The 26,428-nt window shown below is 38.2% G+C and overlaps 1 protein-coding gene across 1 annotated transcript; it reads right to left on the bottom strand.

Moving 5' to 3' along the window:
* Window positions 1-1,067: 1,067 nt before the first annotated feature.
* On the bottom strand, window positions 1,068-23,436 carry efr3bb (EFR3 homolog Bb). Its single transcript, XM_079474521.1, has 24 exons — window positions 23,300-23,436; window positions 22,763-22,918; window positions 12,484-12,560; window positions 11,163-11,290; window positions 10,790-10,940; window positions 9,431-9,552; window positions 8,939-9,088; window positions 7,596-7,736; window positions 7,261-7,339; window positions 6,743-6,878; window positions 6,265-6,423; window positions 6,026-6,137; window positions 5,681-5,732; window positions 5,427-5,599; window positions 5,077-5,152; window positions 4,784-4,945; window positions 4,531-4,662; window positions 4,373-4,440; window positions 4,165-4,292; window positions 3,621-3,712; window positions 3,404-3,452; window positions 3,141-3,247; window positions 2,988-3,037; window positions 1,068-2,898 (listed from the first exon to the last, which is right to left on the bottom strand). The coding sequence occupies exons 2-24, from the start codon at window positions 22,767-22,769 to the stop codon at window positions 2,793-2,795; spliced, it is 2,457 nt and encodes an 818-aa protein (XP_079330647.1). The 5' UTR covers window positions 22,770-22,918; window positions 23,300-23,436; the 3' UTR covers window positions 1,068-2,792.
* Window positions 23,437-26,428: the final 2,992 nt, after the last annotated feature.

Here is a 26,428-nt window from a genome sequence, read left to right as displayed (position 1 = left end):
ATAAAAGATCTGACTCACCACGTGCCGAATCATTTATTTTTAAACATCAGCGTTTTTTAACATTATTTAGTGCTACTTGACATTCACAATTTATCTGATCACCAGCAGCACTGTAATTTTTCTGGGGCTTTAAAAAGAAAGGATTATCAGACATGCTTGGGATTCATCTACTTAAGTGATTCTAATGTTATATACTGTACATGAAATACATTAAAATGAATTTGCATTGATACATATTGTGGATTTCTGTGTTTGCATGGTATTGTGGAATCTATCATTGCTTCATTAGTTTGAATTATTGGCTTCAGTCAGAAGCAAATAAAACAAGTTATTATCATTTTTATATTATTCTTGTTATTTTTATTGTGTTTCTGATGTCATTTAAAGCATGCACAAGCATTTTAAGTATCCAAACATCAGATGAGTAAATGCCATTAAAGGAATTGTTCACTTTCAACATACATTTTCATGATAATTTACTCGCCCCTGTTGTCATCCAAAATGTATATATATTTTTCATTAGTCGAAAAGAAATGAAGGTTTTTGATGAAAATATTCCAGGATTATTCTCCATATAGTGGACTTAAATGGACTCCAAACGGTTGAAGGTCAAAATTACAGGCTTTAAACGATACCAGACGATGAATAAGGGTCAGAGGTCACATTTTCAACGAAACAACGTATTACGTGAAGTCGTGAGCGCGCTTTGCAGAACACGCAAGCATTTGTGTTTTTAAAGCATTTACTTTTTTTTTAAATGACCGATCGTTTCGCTAGATAAGACCCTTATTCATCATCTGGTATCGTTTAAACTTGGAAGCTGCACTGAAACTTTAATTTTGACCTCCAACCGTTTGGAGTCCATTTAAGTCCACTATATGGAAAGAAATCCTGGAATGTTTTCATCAAAAACCTTCATTTCTTTTCGGCTAAAGAAAAAAACACAAACATCTTGGATGACAACAGGGGCGAATAAATTATCATGAAAATGTATGTTGAAAGTGAACAATTCCTTTAACATCATCATCTAAAAACTACAGTTTGAAAGAAAATAGTTTGCGTGTTTTACATTTGCACACTACTATATTGAAAACTTTTTATTTGCAGTTTGAACACATGAACAATGAACAAATCATCGCCGTGTTTGTATGCAGGAAGAATTTTCCCCAAGACAGACCAATTCTTTAAATAGACAGTTTGCTTTAAAGTTCTCCACTTTCTCCATTGAAAAACGATTCCCACTAGAAATGACTTAAATTGCACCATTTTTATAATGAATGACCATCTTCAACATGTCAAAGAAATTCACATTCTTACAAACTGACACAAACACATCTGAACTACACTGCGGAAGAAATGCGATGTATTTACAGTCTTCAGTTTGTATGTTGATCTTGGACAGAATTCATATCATACTCCTATTGCGAGGTACCACATCAATTACTCTTGTCAGGTATTTAAAAAATCTACTGCTTTGTGTAAATCTAAATAATGAAATCATTGGAAAACGATACTTCATCTCTAAGTAGAAATTAAGGTTGGAAACTGCTATTTACACTTGGCCTTATTTTATCTGTTCATTACAAAAAAAAACACATTTCAAACCACGTGATGCCAAAAACAAGTACATGTTGACAGAACCCTTTTAGTCCATGGCACAGAACACATCCACAGCCATCAAACACAGTGAGAGGAAGCACAACCACAAAGAAAATTGCGATTTTGGATCAATACTTTGGCTTGTTTTACACCTCTTTTAATAAATACATTTATGCATGTCCAAACTTCTGCTTTCATCATAAGTGATCCTAACAGACAGTGACAATAAGGCTTTGTAAAAATATGATGACATTTCTAATGATTGCAAGGCTAAAATCTGGAGTACTTGGGGTTGCTTTTGGGTGTTTTTAGTGATGCTCCGAGTCACGTTAGCAAGTTTTGGTGTTTAGTTGCAACCTTTTAAATAATAAAGGTGACATGCTGGTTAGTCCTTTAGGGGACATACATACACATCGACTCTCGAACTCCCTCATTCTTTTTCAGATAAAATTAGAAAAACGTGCTAGTCAAACTCCTTCAGCAGAAGAGCTTGTTAACACCACTCAGTAACAACATCTGACCAAAGCTCGAGGTGAACATACAAAACACAAAGAACTCCAGATATCTGCACAAACGGTAAGTCACCAAAAACATTTAAAAATCAAAGTAAAAATCTAAATGTAACTAAAATGTATTGAGTCTTAATTCCCCTCAATGGCGTTTCTCATTACTGATAAACAATATCATTAATTTAGGTAAGTATGTAAGTACTATTTAAAAGTATGTACATTTAAAATATTATTTTAAGGCAGCACAACAAATACAACAATGATGTATAAATACTTGACCTTTGAAATAATGCAATTTTCGCATTACGGTAATGTAAATGAGATCTTTTTGCATTACAGCAATTATGGGGCATGCTTACTTGTCTTAACAATTTCAAAATGTAAAAAAACAAGGGAAGTCATTCAACATTGTTTGGCTTGTATTAATGTTCACAACCAGAATATCATCAAGAATATCTCGATAACATTCCCAAATAGGAAAACACACTGTAACGTCAGTAAATGAGACGGCTGAGTGTCTGTCTGTCTACAGCAGTCATAGCGACGGGAAGAATTGAGGATACACAGCAACTAATGCTCAAGGGATAGAACAGGGCCCGTCAATGAGTTTTTCTTCATTCAAAACATGAAAATATAGCTTAATACTTCAAACTTGAAAGTTCCTGAATCCTGAGTTAAGCTGCACTAGTAAACGCACAAGTCCGGAAACTTCATCTCATAAACAGGGACGGAGCGACTCTGGGTTTGGCCGTAACTTGATGTGATGGTTCCAGATGGACTGGGAGGAGGCCTGGAAGCAAACAGCGAAAAGATAAGAGGATTTATCAGCGAAAACAAATAATGTAGTAGAGACTTGAAATGAGCCGTGCTGCGACTTACCTGATTGTGATTTCAAAGATTTGATTAAGTTTGCTCTGCAGCATCGTAGCCTGAGAGAAAACAGAAGCAGCATTGTTAGCCCTACATCACAGCACTGAGCTGATCGATGTGGGAAAAGTATAGAGCAATACATTAAAAAGATTATTGACTCACTCTTGCACCGCAGTGTGCAGCTATTTCTTCAAAGGGGGCCTTCTGAAACTTCTCAACCACCTGCCTTCTGCGTTCCTTCTCTTGTTCCTCCACACCTACACTGTCCACTGAAAAACAAACACACAAACTTAAACATGCACACCTATCAGCTTACAGACAGTTTGACTTAAGCAAGCAATAAAGACGGAGACAATAACATGAAGGTTTTATAGGTTTCTGCCGGGACAATGAGTGAAAGTTCAATTCTAATTTAGTGAACCCACCGATTGCATTTTTTAGTGTTTCAAATGTGATTTCTTCAGCTGGCGTTCTCTGATAGGAAAGAAAAGGACATTTGACAATTGAAGAATGCTTGTACATGTTTATTTGTTACATGAGATATCAAACCGTCTTTGATTCATTGTATAGTATAGTAATATTCTGAATTGTTCATAAAATGTATTTGTTTGTTTGTTGAAAAAACAGTGTCTGATTGTCTACCTCCTCTTTCTCTGGACTGTTTCTGGAATCAACTTCCACCTGAAGAGATATCGTTTCTCCAACACTCTTTCTCTTTGACAGCCGGTCCTCATCTGACGAAAGAGAGTGAAATTACGGTTTGTTCAATCAATCGGCTAATAAGCAGAAACTGTTTTAGTAAAGATTAAAGCTTATCTAATGCAAATGCTTTGATTTCATTGGCTTTAGCGGCATATTCACAATACAAATTTGAAAACATGGAGTAAGACAACATGAAAGCTCCAGCGTTATTCAAAATCAAAGAATTTATTAAGTGTAAAACATTTTGGATGAGTCTTCTTTTTAAAGGTGAATTGTAAAAACATTGTTTTTTTAATTATATTATTACAGCACAAGATATTTTCACACCACCAATACACTAATGTCAGTAAAACTGAACGTAAGAAAAAAAACAAAAATTATATTTAGAAACTAAATAAGATTCATTTTATGCCTCTAAAGGTAAAAATGAAACCAAATTTCTACCAACAGAATTATAATTTCATGATGATGTCACATGGTGTACCTGTGAATTGTGGGACAAACAGTGTGGCTAATCTGTCGGTGTTATAGCCGCTTCCTCCAAGAACCTCTGCGATTTTAGCCTGCTGGAAAAGCACGTCCCCTTCCAACCTGACCATCGTCTTAGGAATCCTGGGAAATAATAAGTCCATCAGAAGAGCACAACCAATCACAACATCAGGAGAACCCATCTGACTTTAGGTTTGTCTTACTTTGGCTTTTCAACAAAGACGTCTTCAGGTAACAGGTAAGGAACTTCTTTTAATCTCATTTCAATCACCTGCAAAGGAAATTAGATTTTATCCGTCAATGACAAAGAAAACAGTGACCACAGACTCTTGCTCAGCATGTGTGTGGTTTTATTTTGGACCTCATGGACGTGCTGGCAGAATGCCGGCACAGTGGTGAGCTGGCTGATGAGGTTGAGGTATGCAGCGGAGAGGGCGTGAACAGCACAGCGGTTACACGCTGGTAACGTCTCCTCGTTGCTCAGAGCCAAGTCCTGCACACACAAGATCATATGCATTTTATATATTATATACTCTACAATTTTTAAAACATGCACATATTTTTCTCAATGTGTTTTACTAGGCCTCAGGACTGTGTACACAAAGCATGTGCACCTGCAGAGCGAGAGCCACACGGATGAGGTCCACCACCACCTCTTCATTGGCCAGCTCCATACTGATGAGAGCCAATAGCGAGAAGAGCTTCTCAAAGTGAGCCTGCGTGCTGCTCTCTTCTTTGCAGCACAGGTAGATGTGTCTGTACAGGTGCTGAGCATGCTGCAACAAAGATAACATCGTGAAACACTGACACGGGATTAGCCCTAGAGACCCAACAGAGGGACTGGCAGCGGATAAGGACGAGAAGCAGGTGAGTGATGGATAGGGTTGTAAGACAGACTGATGAGTACCTTCTTCATGAAGAGGTTGTCTTGACGTGAGCACTTGTCCATTTTGAGTTTGAGCACAGAGATATCAGAGATGATACTGCATGGGCACAAAGTGACACTGCATGATATTACAAGTAACACTGTATTCAGGATATAATACATGTACCATGCTAAACACCAGCCCATCACCAGCTCATCTTGCCATTGTATAATAGCAAACAATAAATGCATTTTCTACTTTTTAGCCAATAGTATGAGATATTGTAGGATAAATTGTCTGCCACCAGGGGGCAGCAGCAGCAGAGGTGAAGGTGGTGACGTGGACCTTGTTCAAAACTCCCTCGTCGTTCTTTAATCTAGTCAGGACTTACCTGATGGTGGAGAACTTGGGAAGGTTGTCATGACGATCGATGAGGCTGACGAGAATTTCCAGCACCAGCAGGCGAATTTCTGCATCTTCTAGCAGGCCAAAAGACAGCAGTGGGTCCAGAAAGGAGTTGGGCAGCGCTGTCAACATGTTAGTAGTCTGGAAACCACATGTAACCTAGCCAGCAAAGCAAAGTAACAGAAACATAACTACAGTCCCAAATCTAGTCTTGTGTCCATGTACTGTAATGTTCTTTACCTGTCTCAGTGACTTCAACAACATCACTTGAATCATCCGGTTGCCTTGAAGCCTGCAATACAGACAGAATCGTTTTTTAAGCACCAGGAAAAACGATGGCTTTTATTGAATCAACTGACTCCAGTCTTTCCTTTTTATCAGGTACAACAGGTTAAACAATTTTTCAGAACCCACCATAACCATCACTGAACGTACATGCCATTACACTTGCATAATGGCACAGCAAACTAATATCTCTTGTGCAGGAATATATTTATGTGACCAAATGTGAACAGACCTACATTTAAAAACCCACTAAGATAAACTGTATTCCAATTTAAAACCAATATTGAGTGCAGTACTCACCCTGAGCCTGCAGAGGACAGTGTGATATGCATCCCTGGAATTGGGATCTTCCCCATAATAAAAAGCATCACTTCAGAGCGTTGATACGTGGGTAGTGTGTCCGCAAAAGAGCCTGTTTCCAAAAGACAAACCAATGTAACAAAGCTGTGATCCAGAAAAAAATGGAAACATATTAAAATATAATTATGCTAACACACACACACACACACACACACACACACACACACACACACACATACCGATAGTCCTGATGACAGCGTCTTGAAGTTGTCTCTCCTCATGCTCTTTGATGATCTTGGTGCCGATGTTTGTGCAGTCGTAAGATCCTGTCAACTCGTAGTCCACGCTGAGCTTCAGGTGCCTGAGCAGCGTGTTAAAAACTTCTAGCACTGTAGGGCCTACAACACAAAGACAGGTTTGTTTGTTTTTATTATCATTGCCATAGACTTCAGTTGTTTTTATATTGAACAAATCTTGCTTACAAATCAAACAGTCAGGCTATGAGATATGATATATTTTGGGCTGAAATCTAGATTGGGTCAGATGCAGTGTCACAGCGCTCTTATGCCCAAGGAGGGGGCTGAGCGTCTGGGGGAGAGTGACCCAGATACAGAGACAAGGCGGAAGATACACACACCGTTCGCTGTGCTATGAGCTCTACTTCTATTGCTTAACGTTTCGTTTAATTAAGATAGTGGGTTGGGAATCCACACTCACCGACGGATCCACTGGCAGCGATGGCAGCCGCCTCCAATAGGACCTCCACTATCCCAGCACGCACTGTGGCTGAGCTCTTACTGTTAGCATCCAGATGCCCCAAGAGCTGCTGGATGACCAGATGAGAATGCTGGGACTGCGAGAGAAAACATTAAGACGTTAGGGAAAAACTAAAGTAGAGTCTGACTTTGAGACAGAGAGAGACAAAGTTCACAAGTCTGATGTGACCAAACATAGCACAAGACTGCTAAATCAGACGTCACTGTGTCACCAAAATATTGTTTTGGAAGGAGACATTTGCTGCGGAGGACATCAAGGATAACTATGGTGTTAAGCTCCTCTGAAAATTGCATTTTAAAACTTGTTCACGCACAAGACAAGATGAATAAATACCACAGCAGGGTTCTGAACTGCTGTAACGTTGAGTAAAACATTTGTTTATTTTATTAGCTGTGACAAGGTAGTTCAGATCGTCTGCTTGTTTAAAAAGATGGAAATAGAACTGTTACTGAACTCACCTGAATGGAGTACATGATGATCTTAAAGCAACGCACTGCAAATGTTTTGCCTTCCCACAGTGAATGATTATCAAGATGCCTGTGGTGAGAGAACAGAGAGCGCGCGAGCTAAATGCGACATAAAAATTAAATGTATTTGTTGTTCATTTGTGAACTCCGTTAATCTCCCCAACTGGAGACGATTACTGATGATCTGAATTACTATGCAGACGTTACATCTCCGGTTACCAAATCTGAAGTCAAAAGAAATACTATAAGTTTACTTAAACCATCAAACTAAAGCAATACCTGCCCAGATTCACAACATTCTGTAATGTATGCGGCAAGTCTCTTACATGAGCACAGGGGTGACGGCGTTCTTGATGTTGCCATACGCGGCACGGCCCAGCAGCTCCCGAAAGCAGCGTTCTGTCAGCTCGGCTGGGCTTTCCTTCTCCTTCTTCTCCTCACTGGCCTGCAGTGGGGAGGGTGAGCGACTGCAGGAGAGAGAGCGAGAAAGAGAGACTTTAAAATATTAACAAGAAACATATTGTCTACTGTCATTATTCACGCTGTCATTCACTTTTGCGTCATACACGAGACGACTTGTCAGTCCTGTATGAAGAGGTTTTGAACAATGCTGATGATAAAATAACATCGACCCCATTGCCTTCCATTGTATGGACGCAAAACAACACACCCAGAATATATTTTTTTGTGTTCAACCTCAGAAAGAAAGAGACACAGGTTTGAATGACATAAGGCTGAATAAATGACAGAATTTTTTTATTCACTTTATATAACACATAGGATGGGATAAAGATGGGATCTGTATCATTGGCATTCAATTCCGAATTCTAGCTAAGCATGATAAAAAAACGGTCACATCTGTATGTACTGTACATCAAAAATCTTCCACGGTGTCAGAAAGGGAATGACGGCTCTCACCGGGAGCATCTCATCAATAAATCACACGTTCCCCTGCACCCTAGAGTCAGTCAACCTCCGGCTTGTTACATTCAGAAACTGCATGACGCCAGCCCGTACCTCCAGGAGCTCTCTTCCCCTCAACTAAAAGCCTCACACTTCCAGAAGCTTCTAGAGCGTGTACTGCACCGTTATCTAAAGCACATCATGTGTTTAGCCCACTGCTGTGTTCTGCCCGTCTGTAATGTGCCCCGCTGACAGGAAGAGTTCATTATGAGCTGCCCATCAGCACATAGCAAACAGCAGAAAGGGGTAATTAATGTCCTCCCCTGTGGGGTAATTATGGTTGCGCTGGGGACGGATCAATAAATAGCCACAGCGGGATGGAGAGGAACAGAGAAGAGACCTTGAATTGACTACATTTACATTTTCGAGCCCCTTTATAGTCACATGACCACAAAGTAACGCGAGCGTGGCCACATGCCTGGAGTCATATTATTTTTCTTCCATCTCTCTCTTCCCCATCTACTCGACTCTGAGTTAAGTCACCAGGGATAATCATGAGCCACAGGCTGAATAATGCGACAAACTGTTTCGTCTGTAGATGTCCGGACTGCAGTGGATGTCTGACTTTGAAGACATTGGTTTCGATGCGCTCTACTTTGACAATAGGACAGGCTGGTTCTCACCAACGGAAATAGATAAATCTTGTAGAATTACAATAAGCACGAGTTAGGGTTTCTAAAAATATGTGATTCTATGCGGTTCTCACCTCTCGGTGCCTTCTCCAGACTGCAGGTTGAAGAGCAGAGAGGGGACGATCTTATCCATGTGCTGAGGGTCCCAGATATTTGCTTGTAACTCATCGTTCACCGTTTTCCTCACGACTCCCTGCAGACCTTTGATGCCAGCCATTCGGATTCTAAGATGAGGAAATCAGATGTGTACAGTGTTGTTTAAATGGTCTGCAAGACTGTGAACTGTATATACGTATATCATCGCCGTCCTTCTGAAAACCTCAAATGTCCCGATTCACTGTTTTTCAGGAATATGATTGCATATTGTGTCGTCAAAGTTGACAAAGCACTATTTATTACGTTTTATTGGTTAGCTATTTGCAAAAACCAATGTCACACATGAAGGGTGACCAATAATGGTATTAAATAAAAAATAAATCACGAAATATGGAGATACGAGGTTTCAGAAGAACAGCAGTGATATATAAGAATAAGAATGAGTTCAGGTCGTATAGTGTTCATCTCACTTTGTGCGGATGTCAGGGTCCTCATAGCCGGAATGGCACATCTCACTAAATCGTGACACAAAGAAATCGTAACTGCGATGGTATGACGGGGTGTCTTCTTCGATGTTTGCAAACTTCACAAACTGAAAAACAAAAGAAAACATACAAACATAAATACATTTATGACATAACTCCTGATTCCAATAATCTTAAAAACACGTAGCTTAAACTAAAACTGGTAACAAATGCTTTTCTGCCCCAGACATTGAGTAGGTGAGACTGTATCATCAAAGATTACATTTTAATATGATGTTATTTAGTTTTACTTTAACCCCAACTGACAGCACTGATGATAAACAACATCATCATCATCACTAAAATGACCTTTTGTGGCACATATAAGCAAGAAATAAATCGGCATGGACAAACAATATACAACCTAGTTGAGAACAATTATATTTAAATATATATATATATATTTATTAAAATGACAAAACATTTAATACATTGTTATAATTGTATAGTGTGTAGTAAGAGCTAAACTAACTATCTATTATGTGTAGTAAAAAATGTACATGAATAAAGTTGATTTATTTTTTCCATTTAAATTTTTATGTGTATGTTTGGGAATGACTTACAAAAAATAAAAAAAATAAAAATATCATTTGTTTCCGATTAAAAAAGAAACCTCATCTTCAGCAGAATTTGTCGTTGGACAGGTTTTAGGTTATTTAAAGATTCAAGCTATTTTAGGTCAAGATGGATGAGGCCATGAATAAAACAAAAGTCTTTTGTAAATCTGATGAACGAGACCCCCTAGATGACTTAATGACTCATTTTGACTCAATCCTTACATACAATAAACCTACATCTTCATCAAAACATCCAGAACAGACGGATCAAAATAGTTTGCTCTGTGTTTAATAACTTTTTGAGGTAAATAAGGTCATTAAGAAATGCCATAGAAAGTTATCTTTCAAAGGCAGCATAAATAAAGCGGGTCAGCCTCTTGGAATTGTAAGGCTGCATTTATATGCCATCCGTGTGGGTGAGTGCATGATGTCCTAGATCACTCATTTTGATCTATAATTGAATCCGATTTCATTTCCATGTCCTAAATACAGTAATATGGTGGACCTGCAGTGGGTGACCACTTACTTATAGTTCCTATGAAGTGAACATACATACATTTTTGCATTTGGCAGACACTTTTTAATCAGTAGTTGTGCTCCTAGGAACCTAACCAATGAGCTTTGCAGTGATAACGTTACATTAACTCTGTATTTATATGCAGTAGCCTATACAGTACATTTGATTATTTTGTTTTGAAATCAGCAAAGTGCAGAATTCCTTGGCAGTAGCGCTATACCATACACTTACCGAGTTGGTGCCCAGGATTTGCAGGTTGGGCTTGTCTGCTTCCAGGAGTTTCCGTACCATCTTAAGAAAACTCTCCACAAACAGGTTGATACTCTGACAGTGGCAGGCCATTAACAGCTGGTCGAGGGCTTCCATCGCAATACACACGTACCTAAAGAAACAAACACAGTCTGAATATAGACAGAGGGAGGAACAGAAGACATGCAAGATGTGCATTACAAAAATCCAGGGGTGGGGGAATTACAGATGCACTGCTATTCTCTTAAATTATCCTGGTTATATCAATTCTCAAAAAAATGTTGAAAGGTTTTAATAATCCTCAAAAAATGTATGTAGGACAAAACATTATAGATACAGATCAATTCCTTAATACCCATATCGGTGTCTGGCCACATCTCGTGAAAGTCTCTCAGACAGATATGCCCCGATCCGGTCTAACTTCTCTGGAGCTGACAAAGCGTAGAAGGTCAACTTCTCCATGTTGGCCTTTACCAACCCATCCTACACACACACACACACTCAAAGTTTCAATATCAATATTAGCAAAGACAATCTGAAACAGAATGGGGAACATTTACTTTGTCTTAAATGAAAGTTCACCTCAAAATCTAAATTGAGTTATTTTTTTACTCATCCACATGACATTCAACATTTTTAAGACCTCCCGGTATCTTCGGAGCACAAATAAAGACATTTTAGGTGACATCCAAAAGATTTCCAGGCCTCCTCATAGACATCATGCATAACATCATGATATATTTGATGTCAATGTCCAGAAATGTACTAAAGACATCGTTAAATTGGTCCATCACTCATAGTGGCTCAAATAAAACATTTTGAAGGGACGAGAATAAAAAAACCCAAACATAACTTAAATCAATATATTCTCAAACCGAATGCTTCGAAATGCTCTCGTGAACACGCACAAGACAGGAGAGCTTGACCCTGCTGCAGGACAGAGGAGAATATATCTATAAAAGTCATTCATTTTTCGTACAAAGTATTCTCAAAGTATCGATGGATGCCACTTTTGGAGCTTCAAAAAATAAATCGCCCCCAGTCACTCCCATTCTACCGCTTGGAAGAAAAAGGATTTGTGGTATTATAACTCTGACTGCATTATTCTTCAAGAAGAAAGTAATATTTAGTTAGGTTTTGTTTTTGTGCCGAAAAATCCGGTAGCGAGTGGAGAAACTGAAATCGTGTTTTTCTGTGAACATCCATTTCCATGGACAGCTAGTCTTCAAAAATCACAGTTAATTCACAAAACGAGAGACGCTGGATCATTAAAGATAAGCTCAGCCCTGTTTTCTTCAATTTACACTGAACACAATCAAATGACGGACCTACTGCAGTGCAGAGGCTCACTGATACAAACTAAAGACACATTTCATACGTCTCACCTTCAGGTGCACAGCGTCTGAGAAAATGACATCACACTATGTTATCTCCGGCTGAGCAAAAACAGCGAGACTTTCCGTTCCGATCATTTACCACCTGCCTGAGTAATTGCCGTTTTAAATGCACTTTCTTTTAAGTGGTTTCGAAACATAAGCGGTTGCCAAAAAGATAACTGCAACTGTAAATAAGCAGTTTGAGAGGAAAATGAGGGTTGTAAATATACTCCGTAATGGTCCGGGGTGTGAGTGAATGGATGGAGAAAGATGGTTTTGATGGAGACGGAACATTCTCACCTCTGGGTCTTCTGGGAAGATGTTATCCACCAGCCTCTTGTAGCGTGGCCTCAAGGCCCCACAGCAACCGCATACCCCTGCAAAAGAGAGGAACACATTTTTTTTTTAAAAAGCAAAGTGCCATTGATTTCACATGGTTCGGAATGACAATAACTGGCCACAAATGGCATTATAAATTATTTCTAGGCCATTATCAACAACACCACAGAGAACAAGACATTATTAGCATCCACAAATACACAGTTTGGCGTTGCTTCATGTAACAGTCCAGCAATTGCACCTCCGATGATGAAATGCAAATTCAAATTGTTATCATGCACGGACAACCCAAAGGAAAATCTTGTGATATAGAATACATGCTCATAGTTGGCTGCCAACGTGCGACCTGCGTAGTCCTTCTATCTCAGCAGCGATGACTCACGCTCATCCCACCGACCGGCATGACAAACAGCGACTGCATGCATAACTTGCTGAAAGTGAATTCCTCTTCAGAAAAACTATCTGAAAGATTTCATTGAGATCTGATCGTGTTGAGAAGAGAATGTCCTTAATCTCAAAGCAGGGAAGTTCTGATCTGTGCCACTAAGAATGTTGGGTAGCAAAGGACAAAGAGCCAAGGCATCTCTATTTATAGCTTCCGCTCCATTTTAACTCCAAACTCGTCTCGGCCTCTCTACAGTATATCCCCATTTATCGTATAGCCTTTTATCTGCACAGAAAGACCATTGACAACATTCAGCCTTCACAAACGTTGATCCCTCAGTTATTTCCCTTGCATAACTACTAGTTCATCCAATAATTTAAATTATGATTATTTTGTCTTCATGTTGTTGAAACTTTTTCATGTATGACATTTAATATCCTTAAAAGGATAGTTCACCCTAAAATGAAAATTCGGTCATCATTTACTCACCTTTGTGTCAATTCAAACTTCTACAGAACAGAAAAGATGATATTTTGAAAATGCTGGTAACCGGACAGTGCCGGCACCCATTCACTTCTTTATGGACACAAAACAGAAATTTCATTTTTTGGTGAACTATAACTTTAAAGAATATCAAATAAACAAAACTGTCTTTCTCAAACTCGATGAAACTATGGAATCGCCTCCATTTTCACATCAGAACCGCTTAAAAGACATATTTTATTTGGCATTTAATATTCCTTGATCTATTGTTTTATGATTTTACTTTTCAGAAACCTTTGCCTATGTTACAGCTTGTGTTTTATTGGTTTTAATTTGATTATTGATTATTTAGACTAAATCTTAAGCAAAATCTTATCAAATTTTCACACACAAAAAAATACAATAAATTTAGACACTTCGGCATGCAGCATGGTCAGCACCTTTCCATTTATAACCTTAACACAAATGCAAACAAAATGTCACCAGAGACGAAGAAAAAGTCAGGCTTGAAACAACGAAGGTGAAAAATTATGACAATGTACATTTTCAGCAAAACTGTTTTTTGAAGGTTCTTGGATGTTTATGATAAATTAATTTGGAGGCTGGTCCCTGCTGCACTGCGCCGTGATTCTTTTCCCCACACGAACAGACAGAGATGAAACTACGGTATCCTGACAGCCAGTCCTGCCACCCCGTCCTGCCACCCCCTTTCAAATAAACAGCTGTGTTCCTCTCCCACTCATTACAGCACATAAAGACTTCACTGCAATTCATTTGCCCTCATTCGCTCCTGTTTGTTTTTTAACTGGTTTACCAATAATGATGCTAAGTGTCATGCCAATAAAGACCATTAGAGGGGAAATAAACCTGTGCTCTACAATTTATCACTGGTCACATTCTGTGGCGCACCTGTAATTGCCCAAATTGTGGTCTAGGTGGACAACATACAGCAGTAGTCATCAGCTTAAAATAATTATAATGAATAATAATTTTTGTTTTAAAAGCACCAGGCTCAGATGTAGTCTGCTATAGTCTTTTCACTATTGTCAATAATGCTATAAATGTCAGAGATGTAGCGATGAGAACGTGTAGAGACGAAAGCACTAAAGCACAGTCACGTTTGCCAACATATTTAATAAATCTTGAAAGAGCAGCTGGGGTTTCCTCAATTTCTCCTTCACTGTCTCGCATGTCTTTTTTAAACTGATAAATGATGCATTTCGCGCACTACTAACATCACTTATATTCTGAGACATCATGTTTAATCATATCGACATGATATCTAGGCTAAGCTGTGCTCTGATATGCTGAGTTCAGCCACGGATGACACGAGTGAACACTTTGTGCCATTTAGGTTGCCAGAGAATTGCCCCATCGATTTATCTGTCTGGAGGCAAACCAAACTGTCACCAAAGCAAAACTCACTGTGAAATTAATATGTTCCATTCACTACAGCTAGGTATCGAGAGTGAGGAAACGCCTGGTAAAAAGTGACAGAAGGAAGGAGATTAGGGAGGGAAGGAAGGAATGAGAAGGTGTTAATGACAGTCAGTCAAACAGCAGGGAGCGTCTCCGACTGCTGCTTCCATCAGTCGAGTCAAATCTGTTCTTCATGTCGCATGACTTTGAATGACACTGCATGAACCACATATTACATAAAACAACAAAACAAAATTGATCTTTTTAAGATAATCAAAACAAGTAAAGAAAAAAAAATCTTTTAATAGTTAATCCCTGTGGATTTGGTTTCCGACAGGCTGAGGCTTTACTGAGATTGAGGGATTGGATGGATTTAGATCAAAGACAATATTCCACACTTATGATTATGTTTGAAAAGCAGCACATCACACACTTATGAGTGTTCACTTTGGACCGATTATAAATTGGATGCACGATAAATGATCAGCCATATTGGTATAGGCCGATAAATGATCACTTTCAAGGTTATCGGTCACGTCCGAAAATGCAATTTAGGCCGATAAATCTTGAATAATCTTCTCTGGTTAAATCTCTTTAGCTGCATGCTGCTCACAGTTAAAATACAGTACAGTCTTGTCTTTCTGTCATGATCCTTTACTTACTACTATTAGCAAAACATTGTTGATGTAGTATGTAGATTTGTGCAAATTCTAGGGAAATCATATCGTTTGAAGCCAACTGCTTTCTGAATGCTTTCTGTCTTGAGACCAATCACACAGTCTCTACAGTGGACGCGGCATGACAAAAAACAATAGAAAGCATTACAACACATTATAAATTAAAACTTTGTACACATCATATGCGGCATGACTATCCCATTAGACCAAGGCGTATCATGTGTCGCATCGCACTGGTAGCGTCCGGAGTAGAAACAGTGTTAGACTTGTGCCTATTGAGAACACCTTGCTGGGTTGCTCTGGGAGAACATCTATAATTTGTTTGTTTTTTTAAACATTACACTAGAAAAGTTAAAGAATCTTGAATTAGTGTAAAGTAGGCTTGGTACATGATTTTCAGGGGAAAATATTATTTTGAATAAAAATGAAACTGTGGCCACATGAAAATTGTTGTGCGCACAAAGACACACACAATTTCAATTAAATTAATCAGAAAACATTGCTGCAAACAAGAGTTATCAGAGTCCACAAATTTCAGAAGAGGAAGAACACAGTCTTCCTCTCCGGAGCACCTGTGTTTAATTCACAATCAGCTCAGCATTCCCATCTGACACGTGAGAGCCGTGATTATGAGACCATTCTTTGATTACAGAGGGCAAACATATTCATTCATTGGTTTAGATGTATTTATTCTCTAGACACCATCGAGTCCTGCCCAGTGCACTTCAGGTATTAGGGGTGTACACAAATAATCTACTAGGGCACTAAATGCTGATATAATTTATGATTGACTTTTTATTTTTACGAAGCATTCCAGGAAACAAATCTTGGATTAATATTATCTACTATAGAGTGACCTTAACAGAGAGGACCATCTTGAGCACTAAAACTAGATATTATGGTCCTGCTAGATGCAGATTTTTGTGGAAACAAAAATATCAACACAAAAATAAAAACTGATACAACACAGATGATGGAGAAATCTAATTTGAATGCAGCAGATACAGTGTTAGAAACTAACGGAGTAAAGTACAGTACTTAAGTAAAGAACAGATACTCCCAGAAAATTCTTGAGTCTTTATATTTCTGCAGACTTTTACTCCACTACAAAATGTATACTTTTACTCTGATACATTTCCCCTAAGCATGTTCGTTAATACAAAATAAAAGCATAAAAACAGAACTGAAAGAAACAAGTCTGCGATCCATGACAATGCAGAACCAAGTTTTCACTTAAAATGTGAACTACAAACTACATTATATGTAATGATTTAATATAAAATGTAATACTTGATTTTCACACACATTCCGTGACGATCCCGTAAACACATGTGACATAATATATAGCAATGTAATGTGCATCGTGTAGGGTTGATCACAGTGAAAGATATTTCTTTGCTGTGTTTTTAGGTTGCTAAATAGCCTAATTTGTTATTATTACTGCCTTCCTTTATTTAGTGCCAGATAGGCGTACATAATCTCTCTTTTTTGGTTATTTTTCTGTAGCATATGTTATTGCCTTTTGCAAATGACAAAGGCGTCAATTTTAAAACAAACATTTAAAAACAAAGATTGCTAAATGCAGAACAACGAAGAGGAATAAGGCACAAGAATGCAAGGTGGACTATAGTCCAACGGGCTTGAGCTAAATATAAGATAAATAAAAGAAATTATTTGGAAACAAATAAAAGCAAATTGTTCAGGCTTGTTCGGTGCAATGTAATTTTTCAGTAATATGATGTACAAACATGTGAGTTTAAAAATAAGGCTTTTTTAAAACCAAGTTTGAGAAAAGTTTTTTTAGCATTTCGATTTTGTTACCATTTCGTAACAAGCTCACGCATATCAACTGAAAACCCCGATAATAAAGCATATTGCACATAATGCTATAAAAACCACAAATAAACACTTTGTTTGTTATATGATCATCACGCTTATATTGTTTAAAATGTTTTTGTTTAGAAAAACAACACATAAATATTCAGGGATGAAAGTTTGGAGTTAGTCAGTTAACAGTGTCTGCACAGAAACTCGTGGCTTCTGCGCAGCACAGCAGGTGCACACAGCCGTGTTTTAAAGGTTGAGCGATCAAGTTTACTAAAGCGCTGTGTATTTTCGTGCTAAAAGTTTTGCTAAAAGTAATTTCAAGTTTAAATTGCGTTTAGATGCAGACAACGCTATTCTCGCATCTGACCTTAAGTTTGGTGATTAGGACTCTTGCATTCATCCATGATTTAGCTAAAGACAAATAGTCTTTGATTTAATAACGAACAAAAATTACTCGCTTAACTGTATTCGTTTTCATAGCCAAATTATTTACAATTTATTAAAGATGTGTCTCATCACTACAGGGCTTTTACGGCATTGTTTCTGCCCTTTTGTTCACACAGGGTGCTTTCCGGGACTGATCCTGTAAATGTTACTAGGTCCCCTTTCCAGAATCAGTTTTCGGATCAATCCAGGATGCGTTTGCATTGGCACAGAAGGCACTGGCAATTTTACTGCAATTTTCTGGAATCAGTGGTCTGTGTGAATGGGGTTGTGGTGTGAAAAACCCACCTTCTTCCATTTTTACATGACAGATGAGCTGCCTCCACACGCATATTGAAATATGCAATTATCAGCTTTCCATCATGAACAACATGACATCCGATTCTGAAATCCACTGCTGTGTGTTAACAGTAAGTTAAGTGTTTTAACCTCCTAGGCAACAAGTTCACAATGTTGAGAAAATTGTCCATTCATACTGACCGAGTTTCAAAAAAATCTTTCATTTTTTGAAACTCTTAATGTTATGCAATATAAAAATACATTTTTATTTGTTCAACTATGTGAAGATGTGCGCTTAAACCATGGTCACGTCGGTCTCATCTCACCTTTTCCCTATGTGGTGCAGCCATAAACATTCCTGAGTTAAATAACATAACATAATTGAAAGAACAGCTGCTGCTTACCACTTTTACATTAGTTTGTATAATAATAGCAAAATGGATGAATCCTTAAAACTACTTTTTAACTGCACAATAAAATATAAATGCAAATAAAAACATTAATCGTCTTGAGTGTGTAGCCTGCATAATAACAACGCTACAAAAGTTAAATAAACTTTACGTGAAGCAAACCAAAGTATTTAATAATGATCAATATTTGATATATTTTCGGCGAAGTGATGTGTCGATGTTCCCTGACCCCCTACGCCGATGGCAGTGCACTTCGAACTGAACATGTTCACTCCCTTTGGATTGGAATCTCACTTAAGATGACGGAAAACCCTGTGAAGTCCACTTCGCAGTCCACTTACAGCCAAATGGAATGCACACCTCTAGTGTTATCTATGATTGTCTCACTTGGTTTTACTGTGACATGATTGGCTGGCAGGTTGAATTCATATCTCAGCAGCAAGTGCAATGCACCTTGACAATAAAAACTAAACGCTGGCTCCGATCAATAAACATTCACTAGTAATGTGATCTGTGTTAACACAACAACTGACAACTTGCAGCCGATACTGCCTTTAAACAACATACACACAGTGCCAATCCAGATGATCTGAGATCAGATGACAATCAATGCATAGAAAGAATGTTACCGGGGCAGTAAAACTTTGTCCTTAAGAACTCTATCACCATAAGAGGGACCAAACAAACCTACCAAAAACTGTCTCATGACAACGTCTGTTTGACAGATCCAGCATGCACAGCTTGGTCATGTTTAACGAAGTGCACTAAAAGTAGTCATGCACGAACACCTAGAGAATGCAGTCAGGGTAGATTCCTATACAGTGTGCACAAACCCTGGTAAGACATGCACAAAACCTCAGCGCTTACCGTACATTTCACTTGACGTCAGTGGAGGTCCTCTCTCACTTCTAGATCCTTGCCTGCAGCTTCTTGGATGCAGCTATTTCTGAGATTTTCTGAGACACACAAGTGCGGTTTGCCTGTCTGATGTCTAAAAGTGATGCATTAAAGTGCCGCTATCCCACGCGCTCAGAGGCAGCGATAGAGATGATGCGAGTTTGCTCTGATGACCTTGGCTATTGCGCCAGCCTGCGCATGCAGGTCTCAGAAGAATAATGCTCATTTCGCACGCACGAGCGCACAACTTCTGCTCACCAATCACCGTTTGAGGGAGGAGCCAGAGAAAGACCGAACGGGAGAGAGTGGGATGTGCTCATTCATTGTTGGAAAAAGAAAGCATACACACTATGAAGTATACACTCACTGTACAAAATATCATGCAAAATAGTATGCTGTATGCAGGGGCATAGGACACAGAATCTCGGGCCATGTGCAAAGAAAATGTGTGGGGCATAAATATGACAATTTACTCATAAATAATACAGTGCTGAATGTCTGCCGAAAAGAAGTTGCACAGACGGACGCGCATTATAGGCGCACACTTGTTAAATAAATATAATTTCAGGAACTTCCCTCAAATGCTAAGGCCCTATGTACTCAGTCACCCTTTTCCCCCCACTTGCGACGCTCATGAAACCGGTCAAAAATAACAGAAAAGATGCTGTTTTTTCAGACCTTAAATACCGCAAAGAGAACAAGTTCATATTTACTTTTAAGCAATACAACAGTCACTTTTGTACATGTGACGACCGCGAGTCTTATCACAGCAATAGTTTGAGAAGGATGGAAGTATGCTATTCCACATATTGGATCTCGACTGCATTATTTTCCTCCTGCAATCCAACATTCTCCCTCCTACACTTTCTCTCTTCCACTCACATGTGTGTGCTCTGTAAAACAGCACAAACAAACAGCACAGCTACTGTGTGGGCTTTCACACATGACAAAAATTCTGCAGGCATCAGATTGCAATTAAAGCTATGCAATTACACACAAATCACTCCAGAAACTCTTTATCCGTGTTATTATTCTGTATGAAAAGAAGAACTGCACATGTCAGAAACAGAACATGTCTGCAGCCTGTAAAAACAAGTCTGCAATGATTTTGAATGTCAATACAAATGTGACATTTTGACAAATGTCAAACAGTGAAAAAAATAGAATCAGCTGATAAGGATGATGCCAGGTGGAACTGACATTTCAGCCGATTAAAAATATCAAAGCAGCCTGTAAGAATTACCATCTGTAAATATTACAGAAAAAAATATTGGTCTCCTGATGTCTAAGTGACATTTAGACAATTTGGCGGAAAAAAAAGTGACCTCAGCATCCAAAACATTAGTAACTCTATAAATTTGTACTGAAAAGGACATATTTGCAAATGCACAGCAATCGCCCGACAATTTACCAACAACAAACTAGTATCGTGGTGGCGAGTTTTGCATTACAAGCCCAGAAAATCTAACACACATCCCCTCCTTAAAAAGACACAATATTCACTTTATTATTCACATTAGTCTCAATCAATCGCAAGTGCACTTTAATCCTGTTTCTTTACATCCCTGCAGTGCCCAATGAGCACAACAGCATTCTATTGAGTGCATCTTATTCTGTGAGAAGAATCTATCAGTATCCTGGCACAGATGGGGATTTCTTACCATGGCTCGGGCGGTGATCCAGCAGGGTACGGCAGTTCAGTGCCATCCTCCGGGTGGTAACCGGTTCAGAAACAGCCATTGGCTTGATAATATCGGCTCCCACACTCACAAACAATTCTTAAAGTTACAAGAATATCACCTAATAACTAAACCCACCGAAACAATTTAATGAACTGATAGCAGCGACTGATGAACTTAAAAAGTAGATAATAGGCTGTATTAAAAAGAATCCCTTGTCAAAAATTCTACATTAAAGTTTCCTAAAGCTTGATTTCTCTCTGTCTTTTAAGTTTCCACTTTTAAAATAAAAAGTTGTGAATGTTCATGTTAGCGCATGGCATCCCTTCAGCTCTGGGTAGATTCCTTTGCCCTGCTTCTGAAGACACTGACAGCACCTCCTGCGGCCAAACTCCCACACTCTCTCTTTCTCTCAGAGTTTTCTGACACAATGAGGGAGGAATAGTGGAACTCATTGTGTTAGTGAGATGTTTATTAATGAGAAAGAGAGAAGCACATGTTAAGGGGGCCATTCTGCGAATTGCACTGTAAGTAATGGGACCTCAACAATCCAAAACTTTCAAGGACAGTTACTTTGACACAGATCAGCACATGTGGTGTTTATTAAAAACCATATATCGTTTACCAATAGACACATAACTATTTAGGATTCTGGATTTTTATGCACAGTTTTGACCATTTAGACCAAAGGTCCAAGTCTGAATTCTTGTCAACGTCAAAGGTACGGTACAGTTGTTATTACAAAATTTGCTTAATAAACATTTAATATCTTTGAATAACAAATCAACTCTATATGAAGAGTTTATTGGAAAAACAGATCATTTTTTTTAATTTAAATCATGTTTTTATTATGTTAGTTAGCTGTATTTTATATTATTACTTAAAGTATTAACTAATCAAAATGCAGTGTCATTGATATTAATTCGAATGCACAATAAAACTTATGAAGAATTCAGTAAACACACCCCAAAACACCCGGTGCGCATAAGCAGCGCACAAAACGCTTTCTGCCAACTGAAAACAATTCAAAAGTGGCGCGTTTAACAGCAATAAACGCTGTCTATGTGATAGGCCCCCTACACTGGATTGTGCGCCTGTGTCTGCCCGCGTGCGTATTTGTTTGGCACTCGGCGGGTCCGGAACAAATTCTCTCCCGGTCTGTATTCGCAGATTAATCGTTGCATGAAGTCGAACACACCCGATATTATCGGATATCGCAATGTCGATTATCGCCAAAACAATTGAAATGCATATCCCAGCCCTACTCCAAAGTCTAAACTCATGGGCTCTGCCCTTCGAAGGAGTAGGACATAGGAATGATGACTTGGAATGTTGCCTGTGACGGTTCGGTATGAATACACGTACAGTTACACCCTTACCGCTTATAGAACACTGAAATGACGTGAACAACCAAACACACCTCAAACTTCTCTCCCTATCCCAAGAGTCACAGTGTAGACCCACAGCATAGCCAAGCTTGACGCAGAACAAGCCTTTTCGCCTTGCCGTGCTTTTCCTGGAATTGCCACATAAAAGGAATAGCATCCCCGTTACCAAACAGGGATCCAGACTCATACAAAACTAGTTGGAGTGCCGGGGGAGTGTATCAAGCACAGAAATACTACATCATACATGTTAAGCATGAGAAGCCAGCGCGTTTAATAGTGTAAAGAAGTCAGAATGCCTGACATAGCATGTCACATGATCTTTAAACACTTGGATTACTGTAGTAAAGTGTACCTGACATTATCGATTCCACCACCAGATGTCAATCTTGCACGTAACCAACCGCCGAGGAAACACCGGCGTCCAGCGTGGAAAATTGAACTGCAACCCCACACGAGGACGCTCCTTTTGGGTCACTCAAAGTAGGAAAACCCCAGGCTGACGTGAGGCCTGCGGGCAGAGCGCATACGTGAGATTCAAAACAGATCCCGCAGCACTACATCACAGTTTACATTTAATGTGAATTTCCCTATATTACTGAGGTTTTCGTCAATGAATGCATTTGTTCCTGTCGTTTATTAGTCAGATAGACTACCAGAGATAACCAACCAAAGATATTTAGGGAAATATTTAACTTTACCTAAACAAATCCTCATCCTTTTGTCAACCGACTGCCTTAAAAAGCACGAAGTAAATGAATGACCGTCTTAAGAAAACAGGGGCAGGGTGTGTAATATTTACACGTATCTTAAAAAAACATTGTTTAAACATGCTCGTACGACACATACACACGATATACATCACAAATAAGATGTAACGGCGTTCTCTCACCTCGTTTAGCCGCATAGTCTGACGGAAAATAAAGCTTTTCTCATCTTATGTTAGAGATCTGATATATAAACATGATGACTGACTCACGGCAGCGCACATGAATGACTGTTCGGACACGCGCTGATTCACACACGCGCGTGTTGCGTTGGGTTTTGTCTTTATTATTGTTTTTCTATAGTTTTGTTACTTCACTTAAGTAAAGGCTCGTAACTTAAAAAACATTGAGCCTATTTATTCATTGTTTTTAACGATGTATTAGTTTATTATTAAAAACAACAGAAAGCATGGTAATGGCTTTGTGGGTTTCTACAACTGTTTGTACTTTGGTTGTATTGGGGGACAGATGATTGTAATGTAAACCATTAGAATTTGTGTTTTTATGTTGTGTTTTTTCTCAACAGGGACCATTACACCAGTTTTTGTTGTCACGTCTTGATCCAAATGTTTATGTATATAAAATCGGAATTAAATATGATCAATATTACATTTTACTTACTGGTTTTGTTTGCTCTGTATAAAAGATGTAATGCTCTGTATAAATTACAATGTAATTACAATGCGTGAAGTTATAACCTTAACTGACTTTCTGTTTCTAAAGGAATTTGTCTTAAGACTGGATTGGTAAATGGAGCTAATAATCTCGCTTACCATCAATCTCACCTTGTTTAACCCGTTCGACTTCTTCAGTTCATTATCTTCTTTTTGTTTTATATTTCATCCAAGATCGATGCACTCCGTTAATGTATACAGTCAGATTAAGCCATTACTGTAAAGGCTGAGATATATTTACTGCGTATGTTTCAGCAAAGAAGAAAAATGTTCTCGGTCTCCCAGTCCTGACTCTCATCGACATTATCTTTGATCCATTATCTAAAAAACATTTCTCGTTTATTGCTTTGCTATTATTGTTTGAAAACATTAAATGCTCCTTTAGTTACAAATCGTCTGCTATATAAATGTATGCAACTGTACCGTATGATACATGGCACATTTTGACATTATGAATTCACCTGAATCCATCATCAAAACATGTAGTGGAAAAGTCATTAACATTTAATGCCTGCATTTTCGAAAATTCCTTTGCCAGATCTTTTTTCCTGCTAAGATTATCACAGATGGAGTTTGGCCAGGGTCAAAAATAGCAGTCACTTAAATCCAGGTTTCCTGGTTACAGGTATAGAACTTAGATCTGTTTAAGGAGGACTGGATTGAATTGTGTGTATTAACTTATAAGTGAGTGCTGGGAATCCCATTAGAGCCAAGCTACCATTGCTAATGCTGATTAAATCCCCGTAGAGCCCACCGCAGCAGTCTTTCTGACCAGAGTATCATCCTCTCCCAGTAATGAAGCCGCTTGGCCGTGTAGCATTAAAAGTGATAATATTTCTTCTATTGATGAGGTGCTGAAGTAATGCTTAAGTATAATTTCAAGTGCAATTTAAATAACACGAAAAATAAATGATTAATCATAGCATATTATATTTTAAAATATTATGTCTTTTCTTTTTTAAGGTCTATATTAGGTGTCTTTGTAGTTATCTTAATATATGTTTTGATCACCTTGGTATTCTATGTTTAATCAAATCTTCAGTTAGGTTGTCTCATCGGGTCACTGTTTGAGGTCTTGTGCATTATCCACATTCAGTAAATTCAATCTCAAGCACTTTATCCAGATTATAGCCATCATTATCTTATCCTAATGACCTGCTCAGTTCGGCCAGTCTGTTTCTTTCTTTAGTTATCAATCACTTTATCTTCCCACCCTCTTTGTCATCTCCTTTTTTATTTTTGAACAATAATGTATAAAGTGTACATGTCATTTTGCCAAATTTGATATATTTATAATATGAATGTATTTCTAAAGAGAATGACAGAATTTCAGGAGTGTTGTTAAGGTAGAGACCAGTGACCCTATAGATATCCCCTCAGTTCTGGTGTTCTCTATTCTGCAGCATGTGACGTCATTGATGGATGCACTGAAGGGCCAGGGCATCAGTGCTGAGTAAGTAATCCTATTTGAGACATCTGAGCTTCTGTCTCTCTTTGAGCCTGGCAATCTGTTGATTGCTCCTCAGCTTCGTGAATCATAGAACGTCTTTTTCTCGCTCATAAAATTAATGTATGTTTTCATCGCCAAAGCAGAATATCGATTGCTTGGGTTTTTCCACTTATTTTTTTTACTTTGCCGGAGATTGCTGTGGATGATAATAAGTAAGATGCAGAGAATCAAGGAAAATACTTTTTGATGAAAAGAAACAGCATGTACACCGAAGTTCTGAGAAGTGTATTATTGTACAGGTAAGCAGATTTGTTTTTGTTTCCATTTTATTATTTTAATATGCAAATTAAAAAAAATGTGATATATAAACCCATACATGCCATAGTGGCCACAAGTGACAATTGATGCCCTTTATTCAATGTAATAAAAAGCTCAGCTTTATGAAAAGTCTAAGGAGGTTTGGCAAAAATGATGCATAGCATAGCACATGCACAAACTTCACGTCAAGACCCAAGAGAATGACTGCTGTCATCAAAAACAAGGCAGGACAAAAAAAAAGAAACTTCAATTTTAGTCAATAAATGCTTTATTTCCTCTGAGTTTTTTGTAGTTATGCTTTTTTTGTGTTTGAATAAAGTCTATTTTCCCTAATATCTTATAGAATACTGTGTTTTTTCTTATATTTTGATCCTTTACTTGAAGCTGTAGGACCATTAAACGCAAATATTGTGCGAACATTCCCTCAAGACTTCTGTCAACTATTGTATTTACAGCAAAATAATTCCTAAACAATAGTTTACTATATTTTTCAGCTAGTTTATTTATTATAAGAATGTAAACATTACAAAATAACTACACATTTAATACCAGCTAATCTGTCTGAATTCTTTATAAAGTTTTATGGAGATTACAAGTAAGTCACCAATAAGATATGTACAGAGTACAAATAAAGACTTATTATCGTAAACGTAAACTTTTAATTGAAACATAAACAATTATACAATGCTGGATTATAAATTATTTAGTTTAATTGCAGACATTTTTTTTAGTTGCATTTTATTTCATAAAATGCCAAAAACACTGCCATAAAAAAATGGAAGTGAAGATTGCTGACTGGCATTACTGTCATC

Source organism: Barbatula barbatula (assembly GCF_947034865.1).
Source record: "Barbatula barbatula genome assembly, chromosome: 15".
In the NCBI taxonomy this organism is placed as follows: domain Eukaryota; kingdom Metazoa; phylum Chordata; class Actinopteri; order Cypriniformes; family Nemacheilidae; genus Barbatula; species Barbatula barbatula.
The sequence above is the reverse complement of the archived record's forward strand: the minus strand, read 5'-3'. Positions and strand labels throughout refer to the sequence as shown.